Below are 15,624 nucleotides of genomic sequence, written 5' to 3' on the forward strand. Positions count from 1 at the left end.
CCCTCCCCCCGCTCCCTTCGAGGGCTTAGAAGGCGCTGATTGGTCAGCCGGTGACAAGGGGCGGGGCGCTCCGGCCCTCCACCCGCCCCCCGGGGCTTCGAAGGCACTGATTGGTTGGCCGGTAACAAGGGGCGAGGGGGCTCCGGCCCCTCGATTTAGAAGGCGCTGATTGGTCGGTCGCCAACAAGGGGCGTGGCGCTCCGGCCCTCCCCCCGCCCCCCCGGGGCTTTGAAGGCGCTGATTGGACGGTCGCCGACAAGGGGCGGGGTGCTCCGTCCCTCCCTCCCGCCCCCTCGGGGCTTCGAAGGCGCTGATTGGTCGGCCGGTGACAAGGGGCGTGGAGATCCGCCCCGTCGATTTCGAAGGCGCTGATTGGTCAGTCGGCGACAAGGGGCTGGGCGCTCCGACTCCTCGAATTCGAAGGCGCTGATTGGTCGCTAGGAGACAAGGGGCGGGGCGCTCCGTCCCTTCCTCCCGCCCCTCTGGGGCTTCGAAAGCGCTGATTGGCCGGCCGGGGATAAGGGGCGGGGATTTCCCGGCCCTGGCCACGCCCCCTCCGCCTGCCCCTTTAAAAGCCCCGCTCCGCGCCCGCGAGGTCGCAGCAGTCGTGCGGGTCGCGACGGGGACGGGCATCGCGACAGTCATTATGCCGCGCTCCTTCCTCGTCAAGAAGCATTTCTCCTCCAGCAAGAAGCCCAACTACAGCGAGCTGGAGAGCCAGACAGGTAATAATAATAATAATAATAGTAATAATAATGATGATGGCATTGCCGTCTAGACTGTGAGCCCACTGTTGGGTAGGGACCGTCTCTAGATGTTGCAAACTTGGACTTCCCAAGCGCTTAGTACAGTGTTTGGCACACAATAAGCGCTGAATAAATACGATTGGATGAATGGTTAAGCGCTTACTATGTGCCAAGCACTGTTCTAAGCGCTGGGGAGGATGCAGGGTGATCAGATTGTCCCACGGGAGGCTTACAGTCTTCATCCCCATTTGACAGATGAGGGAACTGAGGCCCAGAGAAGTGAAGCGACTTGCCCAGAGTCACCCAGCTGACAAGTGGCGGAGCCGGGATTTGAACCCATGACCCCTGACTCCCAAGCCCGGGCTCTTTCCACTGAGCCACGCTGCTTCACCGCAGCCCGCGGTTCAAGGAGGAGCGGGACCGGTCGGGGCTTCATTCAGTACTTCCTAGGCGCTTAGTCCAGTGCTCAATCAATCAATCGTATTTATTGAGCGCTTACTGTGTGCAGAACACTGGACTAAACGCTTGGGAAGTACAAGTTGGCAACATAGAGAGACGGTCCCTACCCAACAGTGGGCTCACAGTCCCCAGTAAGCGCTCAATAAGTACGATTGAATGAATGAATGAATTCAATCGATCCTATTTATGGAGCGCCTAGTGTGTGCAGAGCGGTGGATCAATAGTTCCCCAAATGGAGACACCCGGAGAATAGGGTGGAGTAGACTGGGAGCCCCTTGTACTTTCCAAGCGCTTAGCACAGTGCTCTGCGCACAGTAAGCGCTCAATAAATACGACTGAATGAATGGATCTGCGGTGTTCTCCCTGGACCCCGCTGCGCTAAGCGCTGGGGCAGACATCATAGTCAGGTCGGGCACGTTTTGAACCCCAAATGGACCGGTGGGACGAAGACTTCAGCTGGAGAAGGGGGGAAGATCCAGTCAATCGCACTTATTGTGCGCTGGCTGTAATGATAATTGACAATTGTGGTGCTTGTTAAGCGCTTGCCATGTGCCAGGCACTGTACTAAGCGCCCGGGTGGATCCGAGCAAATCGCAGGCCCTGTCCCAGGTGGGGAACAAACTCTCAATCTCCGTTTTCCAGAGGAGGGAACTGAGGCCCAGAGAAGTGAAGTGAGTTGCCCAAGGTCACCCAGCAGACAGGTGGCGGAGCGGTATTAGAACCCATAACCTTCTGGCCCCCAGGCTCTTTCCACTACGCCATGCCGCTTCCCGTGCTGTGTGTGTGCACAACCCTGGACTAAGCGCTGGGGAGAGGAGTCGGGAATGATGTACGAGAAGCATCTAGACTTGTACTTCCCAAGCGCTTAGTACGGTGCTCTGCACGCAGTAAGCGCTCAATAAATACGATTGAATGAATGAATGAAAGCAACGTGGCCCGTGACGAGAGCCCGGGCTTGGGAGTCAGGAGACGTGAGTTCTAATCCCGGCCCCTCCACTTTATCAGGTTTGTGACCCTCGCTTCTCAGTGCCTCAGTTCCCCTCATCTGTGAAAGGGAGATTGTGAGACTGCGAGCCCTATGGGGGACAACCTGATTACCTTATCTAGAACGGTGCTTGACACACAGTCAGCGCTTAACAAACACCATCATTCATTCATTCATTCAATCGTATTTATTGAGCGCTCACTGTGTGCAGAGCACTGTACTAAGCGCTTGGGAAGTGCAAGTTCATTAATTCATTAATTCAATCATATTTATTGAGTGCTTACTGTGTGCAGGGCACTGTACTAAGCGCTTGGGAAGTACACGTTAATTCATTCATCCAATCATATTTATTGAGTGCTTACTGTGTGCAGGGCACTGGACTAAGCGCTTGGGAAGTACACGTTCATTCATTCATTCAATCATATTTATTGAGCGCTTACTGTGTGCAGAGCACTGGACTAAGCACTTGGGAAGTACACATTCATTCATTCATTCAATCATATTTATTAAGCGCTTACTGTGTGCAGAGCACTGGACTAAGCGCTTGGGAAGTACAAGTTCATTCATTCATTCAATCCTATTTATTGAGCACTTACTGTGTGCAGAGCACTGTACTAAGCGCTTGGGAAGTCCAAGTTGGCAACCCATAGAGACGGTCCCTATCCAGCAGCGGGCTCACAGTCTAGAAGGGGGAGACAGAGAACAAAACAAAACGTATTAACGAAATAAACAGAATCAATGCGTACAAGTTAGAGTAATATTAATTACCGTCGGCAGTCGGTCAACTCGGGCGGTGGTTCTGTTTGTCACCCGGTCACCCCCGTTTCTTTTTCCCCCCGTCGCCCCTGCAGTGATCGTGTCCCCCTTCCCGTGTGAGCAGTCGCGCCTTTCGGTCATCCCGGCGCCCGAGGTCCTGAGCCCAGCCGCCTGCTACCCTCCGCTGGTCTGGGACACGGGCCTGCTGTCCAGCTTCTTCAGCCCTCAGCCCGATTACCAGGCCCAAGGCCCCCCCGCCGGCCCGGCCTCCGGCCAGGACCCCAAGCCGCTGGACCTCACCTCCCTGTCCAGCAGCGAGGAGGATGAAGAGGGGAGCGGCAAGAGCTCGGCGCCCCCCAGCCCCGCGTCCCCGGCCGCCGAGGCCGAGAAGTTCTCCTGTCACCAGTGTCCCAAGGCCTACGCCACCTTCGCGGGCCTCTCCAAGCACCGGCAGCTGCTCCACTGCGACGCGCAGCCCCGCAAGTCCTTCAGCTGCAAGTACTGCGAGAAGGAGTACGTGAGCCTCGGGGCCCTCAAGATGCACATCCGCAGCCACACGTTGCCCTGTGTCTGCAAGATGTGCGGCAAGGCCTTCTCTCGGCCCTGGCTCCTTCAGGGCCACATCCGCACGCACACAGGTGAGGCCCGCCGGGCGCCGTCCCATCCGACGCCCCCGTCTCCCTCCGTCCCCGGGACCGCAGATTGGTGGGGGCGGGTCAGGTCATTCATTCATATTTAAGGTCAAGTTTCCTCTCCAGCTCTGAGGAGGTGTGAAGTGGCCCTAACAACCACGGCCAAGAGGAAATACAAGGTGTCTGGGCACCTCCTTAGCCACCTTGCCACCGGGGAAAGGAGGCTGGGCTGCAGGGGGGGCATCCTCCGTCCCCCACATCCCCCACCTCCTCTCTCCTCCCCATCCCGTAGTCCTCATTGCAGGCTTCTTTCTCCCTTCAGCCCTTCCAGGCGTCTATGTGCCATCATCACCCCGTCCTATAGGTCATCCCCCTGCAGCTGCCTCTCCTTCCCCATCCCGTGAGGGATCAGTCCACCTGTGATTTTTACTGCGCTGTACTAAGCGACCACACAATAGTGGGACACGTCCTAGGGTGACTTCTCCCCGCCCCCCCCCCCCCTTTTTTTTTTACATGTATATTAATCCTCTCGACCTTGGAGGACGGGGGAGCGGAAGGGCGGCCACAAAAGCTACTGTTGAAATGCATCATTTGAAACCTCATTGATTTTCATTGTCTGGTTTAATGGCAGGCCCCGTTGCGGGGAGGGGAGGGCCGGCTGGGGCAGGAGAGCAGGTGCTCCCTGGCAGGAGCTGTCTGGTCGCAGCCCGCCCCGTGCACCTGTTAGCTCTGGGCAGCCCCGGCCCGGCCTGCCGCACTCTGCCAGCTGCCAGCCCGGCAGAGCTTTTAATCCGAGAAGTAGCACGTGTACAATGCCGCCCTCCGTAGCCTTTTTACCCTTCACGGGGGCCGGGGCCCTGGTTGCTTGGGTGCCGATTTCACACCCTGTTAGAGCGCTCGCTCGGGTCGGGATTCATTCATTCAATCAATCGTATTTATTGAGCGCTTACTGTGCACGTGTGGGAGACCCTCCCCCGACTGCCCCTCCTGCAGTGCCCGATCCTGGAATGGGCAGCCCGTTTTTCCACTGTAGGAATACCGCCCTTCCCACTCCCCGACACCCTCTCCCATTATTCCCCAGCATCCGAACGCCTCTCCCCTCTCCCTCATCGAATTGCCTCTTAAAATATTAGCACAGCTGCTTCTGGTGGGACTCGGTAGTGTGTCGGAGGTCCCTGCCTGGGTGGCTTCGGACTTTTTAATTTTCCCCTCAGTCAATCGTATTTATTGAGCGCTTATTGTGTGCGGAGCGCTGTACTAAGCGCTTGGGAAGTGCTTAGATCGGATCAGAGTTGTGGGATTAATTAATTCTCCGTTGGTGCCTTAAAGACGGGGCAGCCACAGCACCCACACGGGACCACTCCTCTTTCCTCCCCAAACTCCGTCCATCTACAGAGGCTGGTTGGGATTCGGGGATGACGGACGACTTCCGTTTGGCTTCCAACGGCCGTTTCACCGGGCTAACGCGAAGGCACTGTCTCTAACGCGAAGTTTCCCTTCTGTCTCTTCCAGGGGAGAAGCCATTCTCCTGTACACACTGCAACCGAGCCTTTGCAGACCGCTCCAACCTCCGGGCCCACCTGCAGACGCACTCGGACGTCAAGAAGTATCAGTGTAAATCCTGCTCCCGGACTTTCTCCCGAATGTCCCTGCTCCACAAGCACGAGGAGACGGGCTGCTCGGGTTCTCGCTGAGAAAACTTTCTGGGGTTCAGAGGCGTGTGGGCGGCGGGGCGCACGTCTCCCCTCCAGGAACTCTGCCCCTAGGCCCCCGCCGGACCCAACATGTATCTTTTCTTGTCTTATTTTAAAGAAAATAGTCTCATTAGGAAATAGGCCCCTCTGGGCCGCTGCGGGCGGTCCCGATCCCGGCTCGGATCCCACGTATTCGGCTGCTTCGGGACTCTGAATGCCTCAATCCTCTTCCCTCCCTTCTCCCTTCCTCCTGCAAGATCCCCCGTTCTGCCTCTTCCGACCGACTGTCGCTCACAGTCTGAACCGTGACCCGTGCAGCTGGCCTCTGAAAGATCGGTTACCGTCTCATATGTGGGGATCTGGTTTGTTTTGTTTTTTAAACCAATAGCCATCGGGGAACAGTTCCCTTTCAGGATACTCTTGGGTTCGTGGATTTTTAATTCCACCTCGGACAAAAAAACCCCAAAAAACCGAAAACCCTAGGGTTAAGTTAAACCTCTGTCTTGCCTGTTTCGATTGTACATACGCAAACGAAAACCACCCGGTCGGAAGGTAACTATGCAATAATAATACAGTATCCCTGAAGTTATGAGGCAGCTAGTGCCTCAGTGATCATTTGCAATGCCTACAAGATTAACAATTGCCATAAAAGGCCCGAAGCCATTTCAAACAAGAATTCTGTTTATAGGACAGCTATGCACTCAAGCACCTGTTAATATGACTCTTAACAACTGCTTTTCAGGAGAACTGTGACTAATGACAAGCGCTTGTCAGATGATACAATGGGAAGCTGTAGAAGGGTCCCGTCTGCTGACAGGTGTGTTCCCCGAGTGCTATTTAGGGTTATTGACAGGTGCCTGCTCAATGCATCTTTGTTGGTTTGTTTTCCATATAATCGTAACAAAGGATATGTTTACATTTCAAAGGTACACTGGTATTTATATTTTTGTGCCACATTTTGTACTGATGAAACGTTTTTTATAATTCTATACAATTTATTGATATTCAATAAAATGTTTAATTTATAAAAAAACCATCAACAGTCCGTCTCATGGTAACCTGAGGGAGGATCAGGACTCCCCCAGGAGGGGAGCTGAGCTACTGGAGAGGCATTTTGCTCTGAGATGTCTTCCCCCAAAGGCGCACCAGGATGACCAGTTAACATCCTTTCTTCCAAAGGGCTTCCGAGATAGGCTTGGGGGGTGGGAAGAGATGGTGGCCTGGCACAGGAAGATTCCAGGATCAGCACCCAGCCACCCGTCAATAATACTGTTTGAAGACTTCCCGGGTGCAATTAGAGAGTTCGGGTAGAATCCGTTGCCCGTCTCTAGTGGAACTTAATTGAGCAGATCTAACTGAAACAGAGGAGTAACTGCGCAACGACTAGGTTGCTTGCTCGCCCGCTTACTTGCCTGCAGAGGTTCGGCCTGAATATTTTTCATAAAAACAAAAACTTTTCAACTCCCAATAGTCCTCTCCTGCGGGCTTGGAAGGGAGCGGATGGCCTATTGACTCTGGCATTTTACAGGACCAGCAAAGAGAGACACGACTTTTCTTTTTTTGGGGGGGGGCAGGGGGTCATGTTGACGGTGCCTTCAGCTCAAAACTCTTTAAAAATAGCAGGGCGCTGGAATGTTCCCCCCCACCAGAACTTCATCCAGTCACTTGCTAAAATAAGCTCTTTGGGAAGTCTCAGGGTGGGTGGCTCTCCCAAGTCTGCCGAAGCTAAGTCGTGGCAAGAAAACCGTTCCTTTCTCTGCATCGCTGTGGTTCAGCCAAACCACCAGGCCCCGGCCCAGGCTGCCTCTCCCAGGGCCACGGAGGAGGATGTATTCCTCAAATTTCTCTTGTCCCGGAGCGGTTCTACCCAAAAGGCTTCCAGGACTCCTCTAGGGCAAATGGGCTGGGGGCAGAGCCAGTTGGCCTTTGATGGGGGGGAAACTGGAAGGGAAGAGCTAAATTTAGGAAGCCTTGCAGACTGTTGGGGGTGAAAAGCGAGGATGGGGCCCGGCTTGTTTCTCCTCATTAGACTCTCCTGCCCGGCCAGAAGTGCCCGAGGCCAAGGCTCATCTCCTACCTCTTGTTTCCATTCACTCCTCCCATGGTTAAGAATAGGCGCAGAGTCCACTTAAGACACTTATTTTGGTCTTCCCAGAAACCAGCCCTCTTGCCCTACGTTCAAACCGAGAGCTCCGTGAGGGTTTCCCTTTGGCATTGTTCCTCAATTTCAAAAACAAAAGGAAAGCATTCCTTACTCTTCTTCCTTTCCCTCCCCTTCTCCTTTTCCCCCTCCTCCCCACCTTCACCTTTTTAAGGTGGACTGGGCAGTGTGAGACAGGCAGCTGACACCCCCTCCCCCTATTTCCCCTTGGCTTGAAAGGTGCTTCTTATAAAGCAGGAAGATGTGGAGTTGTAAAAGTAAAGCAGATAGACCGTTTAGCTTTCTCTAATTAACTGCTCCCCCAGTATAAACATGCATTCCCTTAGGAGCTCTGTTCATTATAACCTTTGGGATTTAGGAAGGCGGAAGTGGTTTTTTTTTCTTTGCAGGAAATGTGCTTTTTTCCTTGTATGTGTGCGTTTAACAGGAAACAGTGAAATGCAGACAAGGATTGTGCTCTAATTACTTGCAGTTCCCACCCATAAAAGCTCTGATTCCATTAATAACCCAGGACCAGTCATTAGAGAAATCTCCCAAAGGCCTGAGGGAATAAGGGTAACAGAATCGGACTAACTCTTCATCACTTTATCAGGCCTCCACACATTAATGGGGAGGGTTAGGCACCATAGAAGGTTAATTAGCTCTGATCCCTGCCCTCCAGGATTTTACCATCAAAAATGGGCCTATTCAGCCATCTTGAACCCTTATGAGTATATCAATTTACCCTACTCCATTTACTCTTATTTCGTTTTCCATACTCATATTACCAGCTGGAATTCGAGTATGGTCTCCTCGAAGGAAAGGAGAGAGAAAAATGCTGAGGGAGTTGAAGTTGGCCGGAGCGCCCATCTGTAGGCTGAAGGCTAGACTCCTAGACTGTACAGTATGCTCTCGGTAAATACGATCTATCGGATTGAGTGGGGGCAGTGGGAAAGCAAGGCTAAAATGGTAAGGTGCCAGGGGAGGGGGTGGCTTGTTAACTTTTGGAAAAACGTGCCCGCTGCTATCTCCCCGTGCATCCCCTGCACCCCCATCCCGCCCCCACCTACCTCTCACCTCACTACAATCCAGCCCGCACACTTTGCTCCTTCTCACTGTACTTCGCTCTCATTGATCTCATCACTGACCCCTCGCCCACGTCTTGCTTCTGGCCTCGATATCTGACGGACAATTATCCTCACTGCCTTCAGAGCCTTTTTGCAGAGCTATAGAGAAGCAGCGTGGCTCGGTGGAAAGAGCCCGGGCTTTGGAGTCAGAGGCCAGGGGTTCGAATCCCAGCTCCACCAATTGTCAGCTGTGTGGCTTTGGGCAAGTCACTTCACTTCTCTGGGCCTCAGTTACCTCATCTGGAAAATGGGGATGAAGACTGTGAGCCCCACGTGGGACAACTTGATCACCCTGTATCTCCCCCAGTGCTTAGAACAATCAATCAATCATATTTATTGAGTGCTTACTGTGTGCAGAGCACTATACTAAGCGCTTGGGAAGTGCAAGTTGGCAACATATAGAGACAGTCCCTACCCAACAGTGGGCTCCCAGTCTAAAAGGGGGAGACGGAGAACAAAACCAAACATACTAACAAAATAAAATAAATAGAATAGATATGCACAAGTAAAATAAATAAATAAATAGAGTAATAAATATGTACAAACATATATACATATATACAGTGCTTTGCACATAGTAAGCGCTTAATAAATGCCTTCATTATTATTATTATTATTATTTGAAGGCCCATCTCCTCCAAGAGGCCTTCCCTGACTAAGCCCTCCTTTCCTCTTCTCCCACTCCCTTCTGCGTCATCCTGGCTCCCTTAATTCATCCCCCCCTCCCAGGTCCTCAGCATTTACACACATAACTGTAATTTCATTTATATTAATGTCCGTCTCCCCGCCTCTAGACTGTAATCTCGTTGTGGTCTGTTGATCATCATCATCATCAATCGTATTTATTGAGCGCTTACTGTGTGCAGAGCACTGTACTAGGCGCTTGGGAAGTACAAGTTGGCAACATATAGAGACAGTCCCTACCCAACAGTGGGCTCCCAGTCTAAAAGGGGGAGACGGAGAACAAAACCAAACATACTAACAAAATAAAATAAATAGAATAGATATGCACAAGTAAAATAAATAGAGTAATAAATATGTACAAACATATATACATACGTACAGTGCTTTGCACAAATTAAGCGCTTAATAAATGCCTTCATTATTATTATTATTTGAAGGCCCATCTCCTCCAAGAGGCCTTCCCTGACTAAGCCCTCCTTTCCTCTTCTCCCACTCCCTTCTGCATCATCCTGGCTTCCTTAATTCATCCCCCCTCCCAGCCCCTCAGCATTTACACACATAACTGTAATTTCATTTATATTAATGTCCATCTCCCCGCCTCTAGACTGTAAGCTCGTTGTGGACTGTTGACGTGTCTGTCATACTGTTAACTCTTCTCCCAGTTCTTCAAACGTCCTTGGAGCGAAGGGGGAGAGAACGAACCCAAGAGGTGTCTGAGCAGAACTATTTAATCTCTGGTTCTGTTTCCTAGCAGGGCTGGAGGCGCAGAGTTCATAAATCACTCCTAACGACCTCCACTCCCAGTCCCGGCCCTCTTGGTTTGGGGGGTCATAATGGAATTAGGCCTCCCGCTCTAATGGAACTTAATAGGGTGAAACCTATTAAGAAAACATTCTTGTTCTACCACAGTCCTTTGGAGCCGGGAGGGCAGGGGGCGGTTGGGGACTTGGGGCTTTGGCTGAGCTTGCGTGTCTTCCCCCACCAGCCCCATCTCAACCCCCTCCTTTAAGCGAGTCCAGGAAATAAACAGATTGTAAAACAGGTCTCCCGCATCTGTGTGTTCCAGACAGGTAAGATGGGGGCTAGTGGCCGTCCCGGGGGGAGGGAGGGAAGGAAGAGGAGGTTGGCGGGGTGGGGGAAACCTGGGGTCGAGGTTTGGTGACCACCTTGTGTGAACATCTGCAACTGATTACCTTGTCACTGCCAATCATGGCCCCTGCTCCATCAGCTTGGCTCCGGGGAGCTGGGGGCTCTGGGGAGGGGGAATGGCCGAGTCAGCGGGGTGGCCGGAGTGGCTGGGGAAACCCTGCGTCTCCCCAAGAAACTCAGTGGTTGAAAAACTTTCCTCTCTCTCACTCTAGAACCCCTGTTGATACAGGGGTATTCTAGACTGTTAGCCCACTGTTGGGTAGGGACCATCTCTATATGTTGCCAACTTGTACTTCCCAAGCCTTAGTCCAGTGCTCTGCACACAGTAAGCGCTCAATAAATACGATTGAATGAATGAATGAATACAGACAACCCAGGGCTTTGCAGCCAACTTTTCTGTTCTCATTCTTTCTGCACCTCACCTGCCTTCTAGACTGTGAGCCCGCTGTTGGGTAGGGACTGTCTCTCTATGTTGCCAACTTGGACTTCCCAAGGGCTTAGTCCAGTGCTCTGCACACAGTAAGCGCTCAATAAATACGATTGAATGAATGAATGAGTACAGACAACCCAGGGCTTTGCAGCCAACTTTTCTGTTCTCATTCTTCCTGCGCCTCACCTGCCTTCTAGACTGTGAGCCCGCTGTTGGGTAGGGACCGTCTCTATATGTTGCCAACTTGTACTTCCCAAGCCTTAGTACAGTGCTCTGCACACAGTAAGTGCTCAATAAATATGATTGAATGAATGAATGAATAAATACAGACAACCCAGGGCTTTACAGCCAACTTTTCTGTTCTCATTCTTCCTGCTCCTCACCTGCCTTCTAGACTGTGAGCCCGTTGTTGGGTAGGGACCGTCTCTGTATGTTGCCAACTTGGACTTCCCAAGCGCTTAGTCCAGTGCTCAGCACACAGTAAGCACTCAATAAATGCGATTGAATGAATGAATGAATGCACACAGTAAGTGCTCAATAAATATGAATGAATGAATGCCTGGCCGCTGAAGCATTTAATTAGGTTTTATTAGCCAGAGGGTCCTGCTAACATATCTGTGTCACAAAGGGCCTCCCCCATCCCTCCCCGGCAGGATGGTCTGGGGTGCGGCCACTGTAAGCGCTTAGTACAGTGCTCTTCACACAGTAAGTGCTCAATAAATATGATTGAATTAATGACTGCCCGCCCACGTTGGCCAAAGATGGAGGCAGAGGGGATGCAGGCCTGGCGATTGAGATCTCCTCTGGACACACACTCGCTTCTATCTATTTCCTTTATTCCTCCTTCCCCCTGCACCCACGATTTTTCCATCATCGCTGTCCGTCTCTCCCTGACTCCCCAAGAGAGAGCCCTGAGTGGGCAGCCCTGAAGGGGAAAGGCAGAGTCTTCTGCCAAGGCACCCCCTCGTCCCCCTCTCCATCCCCCCATCTTACCTCCTTCCCTTCCCCACAGCACCTGGATATATGTATATATGGTTGTACATATTTATTACTCTATTTTACTTGTACATATCTATTCTATTTATTTTATTTTGTTAGTGTGTTTGGTTTTGTTCTCCGTCTCCCCCTTTTAGACTATGAGCCCACTGTTGGGTAGGGACTGTCTCTATATGTTGCCAACTTGTACTTCCCAAGGGCTTAGTCCAGTGCTCTGCACACAGTAAGCGCTCAATAAATACGATTGATTGATTGATTGATTGCACCCGCAAGTGATCTTGGGCAGCCGGAGTCCTAGGGTACCAGGAACTCCAGGTAGCGAAGGCATTATTCTGACTCTAAGGATAGCGGTCTCCCCAGAAATATGACCATTTAAGACCTGGACATCTTCCCGAGGGTGTGGACTGCGAAGTGACAAGGACACCCAGACCCAAAGTTTGGGATTAATTAATTAATTAGCGGTATGAATTGTGATCTATGGGCCCCCTTCGTCCCACCCCTACCAAGCCGTGAGTCAGAACTGACTCCCACTGGTCCCTCTTTATCATCTTCATCACCCTCATCATCATCATCAGTGAATGTTTAATGAGCGCTCCACCAGGATGAGTGGGGGGCAGGAAGGACAGCCAATCCAGCGTCCAGGGTGTCCAGACCGCCCCGTGTCCGGTACAGATATAGTTTTGGAAGGCTCTTTTCCCCCCGCCCCAATTCCCGGCCCAGTAGCTATTGCTGCCTACATCCTGGGAAAGGAATATAGTCTCCCTGGAGCTGGCGGCAGGGAGGGAGTTGGGACTTTCCCCCTAATAATAATAATAATAATAATGGCATTTATTAAGCACTTACTATGTGCAAAGCACTGTTCTAAGCGCTGGGGAGGTTACAAGGTGATCAAGTTGTCCCACGGGGGGCTCACAGTCTTAATCTCCATTTTACAGATGAGGTAACTGAGGCCCAGAGAAGTGAAGTGACTTGCCCAAAGTCACCCAGCTGACAATTGGCAGAGCCGGGATTCGAATCCCTGACTTCTGACTCCAAAGCCCGGGCTCCACTGAGCCAGGTCCAGGCCAACTCAGAGTTGTTCTGCAAAATGGCACTTGTGATGCCACTATCCTGCCACTATGTTAAGCGTAAATGATGTAACATGTAACTCACCTGTGTCTCATTTTTTTTCTTACAGTAGTTGTTAAGCACTTATTATCCATTTTACTTGTACTCTATTTGTACATATTTATTCTATTTATTCTATTTTGTTAATATGTTTTGTTTTGTTGTCTGTCTCCCCCTTCTAGATGGTGAGCCCACTGTTGGGTAGGGACCGTCTCTATATGTTGCCAACTTGGACATCCCAAGTGCTTAGTACAGTGCTCTGCACACAGTAAGCGCTCAATAAATATGATTGGCTGATTGATTGATTGATTATGTGCCAGGCACTGTACTAAACGCTGGGGAAGATGCAAGCCAATCCAAAAGGACACAGTCCATGTCCTACATTGGGCCCTGTCTTAATCCCCATTTTACAGTTGAGGGAACTGAGGCACAGAGAAGTGAAGCGTCTTGCCCCAAGGTCACAAAGCAGATAAGTGGCAGAGTCAGGATTAGAACCCAGATAATAATAATAATAATAAGCGCTTACTATGTGCCAAGTACTGTTCTAAATGCTGGGGAGGATACAAGGTGATCAGGTTGTCCCACGTGGGGTTCACAGTCTTAATCCCCATTTTACAGATGAGGCAACTGAGGCACAGAGAAGTGAAGTGACTTGCCCAAAGTCACACAGCTGATTGGTGGCAGAGCCGGGATTAGAACCCACGACCTCTGACTCCCAAGACTGGGCTCTATCCACTAGGTCACACCGTGTCTTAATTCCGAATTCTAGACTATAAACTCCTTGTGGGCAGGGAATATGTCATCCAAGCCTATTGTAGAGAAGGAGCATGGCATAGTGGAAAGAGCCCAGGCTTGGGAGTCAGAGGTCATGGGTTCTAATCCCGGCTCCACCATTGATCAGCTGTGTGACTTTGGGTAAGTCACTTAACTTCTCTGTGCCTCAGTTACCTCATCTGTAAAATGGGGATTAAGACTGTGAGCCCCATGTGGGACAACCTCATTACCTTAGATCTCCCCCAGTGCTTAGAACAGTGCTCGGCACATAGTAAGTGCTTAACAAATGCCATTATTATTATTATTATTATTGCTCTCATGTGCTCTGAACATAGGAATAGCTCAATAAACAGTCCTTGGCACAGAGTAAGTGCTTAACAAATATTTTTTTATGGCATTTATTAAGCGCTTACTATGTGCAAAGAACTGTTCTAAGTGCTGGAGAAGTTACAAGGCAATCAGGTTGTCCCTCAGGGGGCTCACAGTCTTAATCCCCATTTTACAGATGAGGTAACTGAGGCACAGAGAAGTGAAGCGACTTGCCCGAAGTCACACAGCTGACAATTGGCAGAGCCAGGATTTGAACCCATGACCTCAGACTCCAAAGTCCGGGCTCTTTCCACTGAGCCACGCTGCTTCTCTAAATATTATTATTATACTATTATTATCATACTAGTGAGCCTGCTGTTGGGTAGGGACCCTGTCTATATGTTGCCAACTTGTACTTCCCAAGCACTTAGTACAGTGCTCTGCACTCAGTAAGCGCTCAATAAATACAATTGAATGAATGAATACTATTATTATTATTATTATTACCATTGTTTAACTGACTGGTCACCCTGGGCACGGACTTTGGATGCTTGAGATTAGAACCCAGATCTCCTGACACCTACAATGCTTCTGAAGAGAAAAAGAAATTATGGTACTTATTAAACGCTTACTACGTGCCAAGCACTGTTCTAAACACTGGAGCAGCTACAAGTTAATCAGGTTGGACATAGTCCCTGTCCCACATGGGGCTGACACTCTTAGTCCAGTGCTCTGCACACAGTAAGTGCTCAATAAATACGATTGATTGATTAATCCCAATTTTCCAGGTGAAGTAACTGAGACCCAGACAATTATAATAATGATAATAATAATAACGGCATTTGTTAAGCTCTTATTATGTGCCAGGTACTGTTCTAAGTGCTGCCGTAGATGCAAGGTAATCAGGTTGTCCCATGTGGGGCTCACAGTCTTAATCCACATTTTACAAATGAGGGAACTGAGGCACAGAGATTAATAATAATAACAATAATAATAATGGCATTTATTAAGTGTTTACTATGTGCAAAGCACTGTTCTAAGCGCTGGGGAAGTTACAAGGTGATCGGGTTGTCCCACTTGGGTCTCACAGTCTTAATCCCCATTTTACACCGTTCCATGGCCCACAGGGGGCTTAAAGTCATAATCTCCATTTTACAAATGAGGTAACTAAGGCTCAGAGAAGTGAAGTGTATTTTATTTGTACATATTTATTCTATTTATTTTATTTTGTTATTATGTTTGGTTTTGTTGCCTGTCTCCCCCTTTTAGACTGTGAGCCCACTGTGGGGTAGGGACTGTCTCTATATGTTGCCAACTTGGACTTCCCAAGCGCTTAGTACAGTGCTCTGCACACAGTAAGCGCTCAATAAATACGATTGATTGATTGATTAAAGTGGCTTGCCCAAGGTCACCCAGCTGACAAGTGGCAGGGCCAGGATTAGAACCCACATCCTCTGACTCCCAAGCCCGGGCTCTTTCCACTAAGCCACACTGCTTCTGTTCGGAAATATGTTTAGTTTTGTTGTCTGTCTCCCCCTTCTAGACTGTGAGCCTGCTGTTGGGTAGGGACCGGCTCTATCTGTTGCCAACTTGGACTTCCCAAGTGCTTAGTACAGTGCTCTGCACACAGTAAGCA

The 15,624-nt window shown here is 50.4% G+C and overlaps 1 protein-coding gene across 1 annotated transcript; it reads left to right on the forward strand.

Annotated features, from left to right (window-relative positions):
* The first annotated feature begins 643 nt into the window (after nt 1-643).
* SNAI1 (snail family transcriptional repressor 1) lies at nt 644-6,202 on the forward strand. The gene is made up of 3 exons (XM_038750495.1): nt 644-725; nt 3,042-3,584; nt 5,091-6,202. Exons 1-3 carry the CDS (start codon nt 647-649, stop codon nt 5,270-5,272), a joined length of 804 nt encoding a protein of 267 aa, XP_038606423.1. The 5' UTR covers nt 644-646; the 3' UTR covers nt 5,273-6,202.
* Nucleotides 6,203-15,624: the final 9,422 nt, after the last annotated feature.

Source organism: Tachyglossus aculeatus, chromosome 8 (assembly GCF_015852505.1).
Source record: "Tachyglossus aculeatus isolate mTacAcu1 chromosome 8, mTacAcu1.pri, whole genome shotgun sequence".
NCBI lineage: Eukaryota > Metazoa > Chordata > Mammalia > Monotremata > Tachyglossidae > Tachyglossus > Tachyglossus aculeatus.